Genomic DNA, 12,114 nt, shown 5'->3' on the forward strand with positions numbered 1-12,114 from the left:
GCCTGCCTAATTGGATTCAACTGAAAGTGTTGTTAGGTTTGACCTCATATTATATGGTTTTTGGTAAATCTAAACCAAAAATCTCAAGAAAATTGTATAATGTATGGCCAGCCTAGGAAGTTAATTTCTCTGTCATTGTGCTCTCTCCTGCTATCAGCATATTACCATGTGGGCACTACAGTACAATTGACTGCCTCCTTTTGCTGTTTTTCCTTTCTCAGTCTGAGCCCTTCTGTATAGCAGTGGATTATACCAGGAAACTATATTGCTTGCATAAAAAAATACATTTAATGATGTATTAATAAATATAGAGTTTCATAAATTATCATATTTTTTTATCTGCCTTGAATTCAACTTTAAAATGACTGTAGTTGCAGTCACATTTACTATAACTCAGACTTACCGGTGGAGGCAGAAACTTTTCAATACGCTTAAATATAAAAGGCTTCTCCAATATGGAGTTGACAGAAGGACGATCCCTGGGATTTCTTTTAAAAAGCAAAGAAAGCAGATTGCGGAGGTCATAGGAGTAATGCATGGACACTGGGGGATATGAGCCCCGAATGATCTTCAGCACCAGGTTCTTCATATTGCCAGCTTCAAACTAAAATTTAACACTTTATTTAGAAAATATGCAAAATGATCATATCAAAGGCACAGCTTTTTAATAATATAATATTTTAAACAAACTTTAAATATTTTAAAAGAATGTACAGCATACAATGCAGTCAATACATAAATCTTTAACTTGACAAAGTTTCTTCTTTGTTTAGTTTAGTAGGTAAAAATGCTGCAAAACATAAAAGAAGGTTTCTCCTAAGCCTGTAAAATGAAGCTTTGCCAAAAGCATCCATTGCAATGTTACAACTTTTTCTTTCTCCTGACTAAAAAAGGGTCCACGTTATGCAGATCCTTATTTTGTACTACAAATAAAACATAATACTTACCTCCAGCCTTGATCCAGCAATCTGCCCTCCAACATGATCTTGGCTAGCTCCTCTTCATTCTGCTTATGCATGCCATGGCACCAATTATTCCCATGGGTAGCCATTACTCACCGAAGCCTCCAGGGGTCCCTTGAAATAAGGCTCACCCAACAGAAGCTAGTTGAGACCATGCCAGAATTAAGTTCAACTGGATCAGGGAAAAAAACATAATGCCAGGTTTGCTGCACTCAAGATGGTGGAGGAATTTATGAAAAAAATAAAGTGGGAGGACAAAAGGTCAAGTTTCCCTTTAAAGCCCATCTACAGGAAAATCTAAAAATAATCCCTTGCAGCTGTGCCCAAACTGGAAGGGTAATTGCTTGTTTAGGGAACACAGAAATGAAGATTTAGTTAATCGACCCTCCGTGTTCCTAGACTGGTCTCCACACTTCTCCCTCATGCTTTGGTGGTCAAAAGTCCTGATGTCATAAAGACCAGTATAGGTTTCATAGCCCTGCAATGGATGTGATGATGCAAACTGCTGGAGCATGGGAGAGTGCCGTCTGCCAAGGAAGCAGAGGATCATATAAATAAAAATGCTTCTCCTCTCCCCTAGACAAAACAAACAGTTAAGTTAGGCCTGTAAAATATGATCATTTCATCAGTTGTAAAACTAGATTTTAGCACTGTCTGTCCTAAAAGAACTTGGGCTTCTCCGTTGTAGGATAATAAGAGGGAGCCCATCCTCAGCATTTTTACTGGGACAGACTGACAGCACCAGACTTGCTGAGAAATGCTTGCAATCAGCCATGACACCTGCTCCTAAGAAACATCTAAAAAGATAAATAAAAAAGGTAAGAAATAGATAAAAAAAAAAAGAAGTAAATATGCGGTGTGAATGGGAACACAACCTAACAAAAACATATATAGTGGTGTTTTCCCAAATGTGACTCCAGAACTGGAAATACACTTTAAATCTACCAGAGATAGACTGAAACTCAGGCAGCGACCAGACAATTTTTGATCCATTTATGGCCAGACCCGTTTGAGAGCTGTTGATCTACTGATCGACTGATCACAAACAGTCCTGCTAGAAAACTTTAGTTTGATTAGAGCTGCAGTGAATAGGCTGAATAGCTGAAGCGGTAATCCGTATAATCTGACAGCAGGGGAGCCCAGCTGACTTCTCTGCTGTCAGAATACAGTCACACAGTAGGGAAGAGTCCACCTTGATTGTGTGTATGGGACTGCTAGCTGAATGAAAAAATACTAACTCATGTATGGCCAGCTTAAGACTTGGATGAGGATATAGCCCCATAAAGTTTTAAGTCTCTATCCACACATACAAAGCTAAAAACAATTGTGTCACTTTCTCACCACTGCCCACCACTAATGTTATTACATTACATGTAATGTAAAGCCTTCAAGAGAGTTTGACACCATCATGCGCCATTTTTAACAGTGACGGTAGTTCAGCTGAACTGGAAATTCTGATGTGTTTGACTTGAAAGATATAAACCTGCATTGTATTTGGAGCTTTTTAGCAACCATGTAAACGTCAGCTTTTCAGCAACCATGTAAACCCACTTACCGCATGTTTGAGAGTGCACATTTCATAAAGGACACAGCCCAAAGCCCAAATGTCACTGCATGAGAAAACACAAATGAATATAGAGTGGTACAATGACAAACTGACGTCATAACAAATGGATACACCATTTCAGCAAAAATCGATTGGTAAAAGTAAATTACTTCAATCTCTAAATACAAATGTTCTTATAAAGGCAAGTGTTTGTTTGTGCATGTATAAATTCTGTCTAAGACTGCTTTCACACTGCTCTGTAGAAAAACACGGTAAAAAAGCATATATATGTTTTTGATGCATTTTTGAAGAGTTATCAGTACATTTTCTGTTTCCCTACACCTATGAAAAATGGACCAGTGAATGCACCTGTGAACAATTTGAATCATAAAAAAGCACCAAAAAACGCAAAACGTTTTGTGCATTTTGCTTTGATTTCAATGGGGAGCTGCGTTTTTGGTGCAGTTTTGAAAACCAGACCAAAGTTGCAGCTTGCAGGACTGTTCAAAATGCACCACTCCTGCAGTGATGTGAAGAGCCCCATATGATTTAGGAGGAAATAGTTTTGATACGCATTTGTTGTGCTGTTTTAGCATGGCAGAAGCACATTAGTGTGAACGCAGCCTAAACCCAAATGTTTTTCCCCCCATTTAGACAGAGCAGGATATAGTTAAAAACCTGTCAGTTTTTTTCTGCCATCTGTGTGCCACATGCTTAGGCATGTGACGACATCCCACACCTGAGAGCAGCAGCTCGCACACAGCATTGCACCGATGGAGTTAGCCACGCACTGGAACACTACCACACAGCTATTACCGAGTGCTGGGAGAGAACAGATCTATGGCAGTCTATGGTGTTTTTATGATGGTATTTTAATAAATAGAGTTACGGGATGATATGGATGACCGGCCAACATTCGGCCCATGTATACAGTTGTCCTTCCAACAGAAGGCGGTCTTAGGATCAGTTTTTGTCGAAGAGACAAGCAGAAAAATCAGCAACTGATCAGCACTCACAGCTAATGCGAACGATGATTAGTGTGTTCTGGCGGAGGGGGGGTCCCCCTGTCAGAACACAAAGGCTCAGCGGGAGGGATCGCTGCACTAACGTTGCTTAGTACCGCAATTTCTGAATGTGTGCACCAGGCTTTAGGATCTGGTGAGTGTTCTGACTACTTGGGGGAGGATCTTCAGCATGGTTTTAAAAAGGTGACATCCAGTGTTCTGGAGGAGTGCAACAGCTGTATATAACTAAGCCAAGACCTAGGATTGCGTTGATTGGCACAGAGGAACTTATGGCACAGTACATTATATACATATTACCCTTTCACATAGCTATTTTTGCACATTATTTACATTATTTGCATAAATTACTATTATGTTTTGAACATTATGGATAGGGTACAAGTATTCGTAAATATGGTCATGGTATTGTAAATAGAGAGGTATTTTGTGGGACAGCACAGAGTTTGAAGTAGCTGTAAATGCTGAGGGTTTTTCTTTAATCTCCATGGTTTCTCCATCTCCAAGGTTTTAAAACCTTCAAGGTGCAGCACCGCCTGCAGCACCGCCAATACTTACCTGAGCCCGATGCAGATATGTGCATGAGAGCCGAGGCTCACCCACCCGGGACACTCTCTGCTCACTAGCTGAGACCCAGCAGCGGGATCCATAGGCTTCTGCTGCCGTCAATCACAGCCAGTGAGGGAGAGGGGGGCGGGACTGAGCCATGCTCTGTGTGTCCGTGTGTCCCATAGACAGAGGCGGCTCGGGAGAGCTGCTTGCTCTGGGGGCACTCGGTAAGGGGGAGGAGCCAGAAGCACCGGTGGGGGATCCAAGAAGAGAAGGATTGGGGCTGCTCTATGCAAACATAGTTTTGGAGGTAATATTAAATAGCACTGTATAATGGAAATATTTATGGTTTTGAATATCAGGAGATATTCAAAAATACAGCAGCTGGCATTTAAAATAAGGAAGGCATAGACACACTATACATACTGTATATGTCTTTCTTTTAGAAACAGTGTATATATAGGGTATACTATAATTTCTTTCACTAAAAAATGTATTTAAAAAATAAATACTACATTACACAAACCCACAAACCTTTTGTTGTTGTAGGGTCGGTTCTCGCAAATCTCAGGGGACAGGTAGTAAGGAGTTCCTATACAAGTCCGAGCAAGCTCTACTGTGCTGTATAAGGAAAAAAAAAATCTATAAAAAAAAAGCTGGAATGCAAAGAGTTCTTACTAATGTATAAAATAAGATTCTGAAGGAATGGCAGCAAATTTGGTAAACCACTAAGATGTGTTCCCAGAAAGTCCTTGCCCTCGAAACAAACTACAAACTGTTGTACTGTTGGTACTTTAGTCCCAACTCAAATTGCATGTTACACTCTGGGACATGCAGGGCCCTTCTCCCACGGCTGATCAGAACCAGGCACATATGCTCACAGGTGGTGGACATGTCTAATTGCCCAGGCTCTATGGATCCAGGTCTAAACCATGTTACGAATTCTGTTTGGAGTAAATATCCCAATGCTCCCTTAGTGAGGCACTACTCAACTAGAAACCTGATGGGCTTCCCAAACATCAATTCAGACAGACAACCCATATTTTTACAGCCACTAAACAAATCACAGCTAAAGCGTGGCTGTTGGACTCCCTCTCTCTGGCAGCAGTACAATCCAAAATCCATTGTATGCTCATTAATGACAAACTGACAGCTAAACTCACTGATACAATGTATAGCTTTCATAAACTTTGGGACCCATGGATCTCAAATTTTATGCCACCAAATTTTGATCACCGTCTACCAGGGGTGGAATGACAACTCATGGGGCCCCCGGGCAATAGGGAATCATGGGGCCCCTGTGTTCTTGCCCAAAAACTCAATAAAGCCTATGAAAAAGGTACCAGGAGCATCTCATGGGGCCCCCTACTGACCCCCGGGCCCTCGGGCGGTGCCCGAGTTTCCAAATGGTCAGTCCACCCCTGCCGTCTCCTGAATCTATGAGAGCCAGACCCATTTACACATCATTGAGCTATGGTTCTAAAAACCTCTGCAGTGCTCCTCCCCACATCTCCACGCCTCCCTCCTTTTCTGTTCTTCTTCCTTCCTTCTCTCTATCGCTACAGTTTACCCTCTACAAACTGATGATGGATCCCTTCAAGAACCCTGAGACACAATATTACTCTCCTCTTACTTGTAATTGTAATTATCCAGACCCTTTGTAGTTGATCATTCTGTACAACTGGCCTGTATTCCAAGCAAGTGTGTCTGTTATCTTTCAGTGGCTCAGTGTATTTCTTAATATCAAATCAATAAAATGTATTGAACATAAAAAAGCTTCCGTGCATACCTGTTTAATACTCTGGCTATTCCAAAATCTCCCAGCTGTATGGTCCCACCTTTTGTCAAAAATATATTCTAAAATGGAGACACAAGTAACAGACGTCATAAAACCATACATGTATCACAATCCTGATGAGTTCATTAGGTTTTCAGTTTTACCTGTGACTTAATGTCTCTGTGGAGAATCTTCCTATCATGAACATGTTTCAGAGCCAAACACAACTGAGCAAACCAGTCTAGGATCTAAGAGGAAGAAACCATAGTAGGTTACCAGTGCCGTTATTATAACATTACTAACCACAAAGAATTTTGTATTGGAATTGAAATGTGGATATTTACAAAATCTTGATTAGCAGATTGCAGGGGAAAAAAAAAAATCAGATCTCTTTACACATAACTAGAGTTTAAAAACTGAAAACAGCAATTCATCCTATATACAAATGCACTACTGTTAGCCACCTAGAAGCAAGGTTTCTAGATCTGCAGTCATTTCCAGCTTTCAAGACTTCCCACTGAAGAGGGTCATGATCAAAAGGGAGGCTGCTCTGATTTTCTTTTATTACTATACATAAAAGTGCAGTCCTGCAGTAATAAAACTACAACTATACTCAATAAGAGTCTACAGTTGCACAGAAAATTGTAAAAAAAACTCATTCTGAGGAACAGAACCAAGTGACTTTGATTTTTGAAAGGGCTGTAGACAAGACAGCAGGCCTTCTAAGAAAATAAAAATGAACAAAGAGAATGTTCATTTATAGCATTACGTGTCTTGCAAGGTTTCTAGGGAACATTACAGCACAGAGAGGAAAAGGAGATTATTTCCTACTTCACCTTTAAAATGGAACTACACTGCATCTGAGTACCGCAAACAAAAAACTCTATAAAATTAATTTTTAATATTCAAAGTAAACTGCATCCCATCTATGTCCGCATACTCAATTTTGCTGAGAAAAATGCCCCTCTAGCATTTCTGGCCATGGCCATCCTGAGTAAGGGCAGATGATTCATGTAGCATTTACGTCCTGGAATCCATCTGCCCTTAGCTTAGGCATGCATGAAGGAGAGTGCACTTAGATTAGAAAGCCCCTCCCCCCTCCTGAAGACTCCTGGGATGTAGGACATCATTTGCCAGGAAGTAACTGAAGAAATAAAAAAAAAATGATATCGGCATTACTTGTTTAAAACATTTTTTTACTTTCCTATCTATTTACTAATGCTAGCAGCATAAGGATTAAAAATAATCAATGTTGATGGAGAGAGTGAAGTTCCACTTTAAAATGCCTTGTATCACTTGCCTGCCCACTAGACAAAGGGGATGGTGCCAACTCGCTTTCTAATACAGAGAGGGGGCATAAAAAAACTGCAAAGTGGAACACAGTGGTGCCACCTGCCTGGCTGCACAGTGTGTCGGGGGAGGGGGGTGTAAACAGAATTCAAGCCAAAATCCAGCCTTACCTTTACACTTGGTCAGCCGTAGAGGCTTCTCTGTTGTAAGGAAATTGCTAGCTCTGGATTTCAGTGCACACTGTAAACTTCCCACAGAATGCATTTGAAGCCGAAGTAAGTCATATACTGCCCACCTTAAAGCCTTGAAGGACATCCATGGCTGCAGTTTTCATTAGTGGGATTTTGGTTCTTTCAATTATATAGGTTCAGTATCACATGTGTGCATTACATGGGACAGTCTGCATGTAAATGCAACCTGTCCACCACTCCTCCATACTGACACCCACTCCTCAAAGTAGTTTGAATTTGCATAACTCTTCCCAAGGACCAATTTACTGCTTCCATTAAAGTTTAACTATAGGCAAAGCTTATAAACAGTGATTAAAAAAAGTACACATAAAACAGCGCTATGTCAAAATACAATGTCAAATTGATCTAAAAGGATAAAAGAAAGAAAAAAATTTCCACCCAAAAAATATAAAATGAGTAAGAATTCAATCAATCTCTTTAATAACGAATGGTTGTGAAATCTCGAACGTGATAATCAGCCAGCAGCCCAAAAGGACCTCCAATCAAAGTGTTATTAAACCCTTAGAGGAAATCGGATATTATTTTTTGGTGGAAGTTTTTTTTCTTTCTTTTATCCTTTTATATCAATTGGACATTGTGTTTGGACATAGCACTGTTTATGTGTACTTTTTTTGTACTGTTTCTAGATTTTTTTTGTTATTTAAAATGGCAGCTTGGTTTAAATATTTAATTACTGGTTTAATAATTTTTATTTTATTTCCGTATACCAATATTTTCACCATTTCTTGAGTGCGGGGATATAGGCTGGTTCATCCTATATATTTTTAATAGGCAAAGATTTTGTTGTACATTTTGGATAGAGTAAGGGAGGGTTAAAAACTCCTTGCCATTTATTTTTTGCCATCTTTGTCCCTTCAGGGAGACTCCCCTTCACTTCCTGACAAAACAGGAAGTGAGAGAAAATCCCTGCAAATTCAGGGAATTCCTTGGGGACCCCCAAGTCACCAGAACTAGTGATCCCACTGGAAGATTTCTCCTCGATTACTTTTCTGGGGACAACCCAGAAGTTATGTACAGCACCCTGACAGCCCCTCCCAATAGCCACGATCCACCTGCATTGCATAAAACAGAACAGAGACCCAGTGATGACATCAGAGGAAAATAAGTAATAAAAATGGAAAGGTTGTAATTTTATTAGCAAGTTGATGTGAAAGAGGAGAAGAGGGATGAACCAGGGAAGACAAACAAATGCAGATCAACCTTCAGCTTTAAAAGATAAGTATGTTTTTCTTTTACTGCCTCCCTACCGCTGAGTTAAACTAGCTCACCCTCTGCAGATGTAAACTTTCCTTTCATTGTTTCCCAGGGCTCGGTAATTAGTTTACATTTGGCCAGTAGATCTTTAATTGTGCCAGCTGCACCCATGCAGTGATATCCAAAAGGGTTCTTTAGGACCATCTCCTGCCTCAGGAGAAAGCCCCATAGAAACTATGGGAAGCTACTCTGGAGTTTGTTGTTTAAGTAAAATGAACCAAAAAAAAAAAAACCTACTTACTGAAACCAGATCAGAAAAAAAAATACATTCTTAGATAGGAGATGGCACAATTAGGTTTTAAATGGTGCAGAAAAATAAAACACACACATCTTAAACATACATCTTAGAAGGTCCAATAATGGTTTCTGTTTTTTAACATTTTTAAATATTTTCAAGCCATTATTTTGAAGAATTAACTGGTATACCTGATCTTCTGAGAACAGAATTCCTTTCTGAGTATTGATTCGTTGAAACAGATCCCCTCCTTCACAGTAGTCCATCACAATATACAGGCATCCACTCTCTGAAACAAAGAAAGAGGTTTTAACACAATTAGTCTTTCCATGAGAAGACCGGAAATATTATACCAATAATAAGGAATAAGACCACATTATCATCAATCAAACTAGAAATTTCCATTAGTGTACTACAGTAAAAATCAAAACCAAAAACACATTAATGAAGTATGACTCCAGGTCAGATGTGTATCATTTGGCCTCATTTTGTCATAAATGCGCCAACTAGCGTTCCAGTAAAAGATTAAATATTATAGAAAGTCCTAAGGCACAAAACTTCTAGATGATCGTTTTCTGCACTGACCTGAATACAGATTTATTCTACTTGAATAACTTCATGTAAACAAAAAAGCAACAGAGAATATATTTAGTAGTGAGCATTGCCTTATTGCTTTGTTGCTGGAATCTGCAGAGAACAGCATTTTGACCATTCAGAGAATAATTAAAGGTTTCATATTTCAAATTAAAACAAAAGGCTTAAAGTGTTACTAAACCCACAACAGTAAAATCAGTTTGTATATGCAGTAAAACATTCTAGTTCTACTCACTGTGGAATCTAAGGGGTTAATCCTCTGCATTGTGTAAAAATGCGGTTTGATCCTCACTTTTCTGATCCTCCCCTTCTTCCAGTGCCCCCATCTCATCTCCTGACAACACATATCGTGTGGAGACACTCTGCAAAACGCTCAGTTTGATGTGCATTGCTAGAGAGGTTTTTTTTTTTTTTTTCTTGGGAGGGTGCATGTGATCAGCACAAGACCAATCAGACAGAGGGTCAGGGGTTATGCAATCTCATAAGGAAGTAAGAGGATTAGGAAAACTCCTGCTACAGGCTTTAACCAGTGCTTGGCTGCACACTGATAGAAGTCACAAGAATGCTCTAACTGCTGATGAGAATAGGTATTTATCAGTTTATATTCACTAAAGCAATTGCATTTCCATGTTCTGTGTACTGTGGAAGACCAGATATAGTGAATGCAGGGCCCTGGGATCCTTGACTGCAGAGCAGGGTGGTGCCAGATGTCAGAGATGGCGACAAAGAAATGAGGTTACTATAGACATCACACTGCTGAAGAGAACTCTAGCAGATAAGTGTGCAATAATGAGCAAGTAAGCTGTACATGGTTACACGTTATGAAAATAACCAACCCACTTCAGTTCTGCTTTGCCTAAAACTCTTGCACATAGGTACTCCTTATGGACTAGAGAAATTGCAGCTATGTAGGTCTACTGATTCAGGAATAACATTGTATTTACTGATGATGCCAACATTTAGTTAAACTAAAGTTATGTTTCTTAAACAGCTACAAGTACATTTATAATGCAATTAATCTGACATATTTCCCATATATATATATATACACATACATATACATATATATATATATACACACACACACATACATATATATATACACATACACACACATATATATATATATATATATATATATATATATATACACATATATACATACATATACACACATACATACACATATATACACACACACACACACACACACACACAGTCAAGTCCATAAATATTGGGACATCGACACAATTCTAAACTTTTTGGCTCTCTTCACCACCACAATGGATTTGAAATGAAACAAACAAGATGTGCTTTAACTGCAGACTGTCCGCTTTAATTTGAGGGTATTTACATCCAAATTAGGTGAACGGTGTAGGAATTACAACAGTTTGCATATGTGCCTCCCACTTGTTAAGGGACCAAAAGTAATGGGACAATTGGCTTCTCAGCTGTTGCATGGCCAGGTGTGTGTTATTCCCTCATTATCCTAATTACAATGAGCAGATAAAAGGTCCAGAGTTCATTTCAAGTGTGCTATTTGCATTTGGAATCTGTTGCTGTCAATTCTCAAGAGGAGATCCAAAGAGCTGTCACTATCAGTGAAGCAAGCCATGATTAGGCTGAAAAAACGAAACAAACCCATCAGAGAGATAGCAAAAACATTAGGCGTGGCCAAAACAACTGTTTGGAACATTCTTAAAAAGAAGGAACGCACCGGTGAGCTCAGCAACACCAAAAGACCCGAAGACCACGGAAAACAACTGTGGTGGATGACCGAAGAATTATTTCCCTTGTGAAGAAAACACCCTTCACAACAGTTGGCCAGATCAAGAACACTCTCCAGGAGGTAGGTGTATGTGTGTCAAAGTCAACAATCAAGAGAAGACTTCACCAGAGTGAATACAGAGGGTTCACCACAAGATGTAAACCATTGGTGAGCCTCAAAAACAGGAAGGCCAGATTAGAGTTTGCCAAACGACATCTAAAAAAGCATTCATGGTTCTGGAACAACATCCTATGGACAGATGAGACCAAGATCAACTTGTACCAGAGTGATGGGAAGAGAAGAGTATGGAGAAGGAAAGGAACTGCTCATGATCCTAAGCATACCACCTCATCAGTGAAGCATGGTGGTGGTAGTGTCATGGCGTGGGCACGTATGGCTGCCAATGGAACTGGTTCTCTTGTATTTATTGATGATGTGACTGCTGACAAAAGCAGCAGAATGAATTCTGAAGTGTTTTGGGCAATATTATCTGCTCATATTCAGCCAAATTCTTCAGAACTCATTGGATGCCGCTTCACAGTGCAGATTAACAATGACCCAAAGCATACTGCAAAAGCAACCAAAGAGTTTTTTAAGGGAAAGAAGTGGAATGTTATGCAATGGCCAAGTCAATCACCTGACCTGAATCCGATTGAGCATGCATTTCACTTGCTGAAGACAAAACTGAAGGGAAAATGCCCCAAGAACAAGCAGGAACTGAAGACAGTTGTAGTAGAGGCCTGGCAGAGCATCACCAGGGATGAAACCCAGCATCTGGTGATGTCTATGTGTTCCAGACTTCAGGCTGTAACTGACTGCAAAGGATTTGCAACCAAGTATTAAAAAGTGAAAGTTTGATTTATGAT

The 12,114-nt window shown here is 39.6% G+C and overlaps 1 protein-coding gene across 5 annotated transcripts in view; it reads right to left on the reverse strand.

Annotated features, from left to right (window-relative positions):
• NEK1 (NIMA related kinase 1) overlaps window positions 1-12,114 on the reverse strand; it is a 220,246-nt gene that overhangs the window by 160,690 nt on the left and 47,442 nt on the right. For all 5 annotated transcript variants that reach the window (XM_089684019.1, XM_089684022.1, XM_089684020.1 and 2 more), the window contains exons 3-8: window positions 9,078-9,175; window positions 6,021-6,104; window positions 5,869-5,936; window positions 4,614-4,700; window positions 2,518-2,572; window positions 404-604 (exon numbers count right to left, since the gene is read on the reverse strand). In XM_089684019.1, coding sequence (XP_089540145.1) covers window positions 404-604; window positions 2,518-2,572; window positions 4,614-4,700; window positions 5,869-5,936; window positions 6,021-6,104; window positions 9,078-9,175 — 593 coding nt within the window. The remainder of the gene's footprint in view (window positions 1-403; window positions 605-2,517; window positions 2,573-4,613; window positions 4,701-5,868; window positions 5,937-6,020; window positions 6,105-9,077; window positions 9,176-12,114) is intronic.

The sequence above is a fragment of the Staurois parvus genome, unplaced genomic scaffold (genome assembly GCF_062004578.1).
Source record: "Staurois parvus isolate SC_StPar_1 unplaced genomic scaffold, SC_StPar_1.0 ptg000334l, whole genome shotgun sequence".
In the NCBI taxonomy this organism is placed as follows: Eukaryota; Metazoa; Chordata; class Amphibia; order Anura; family Ranidae; genus Staurois; species Staurois parvus.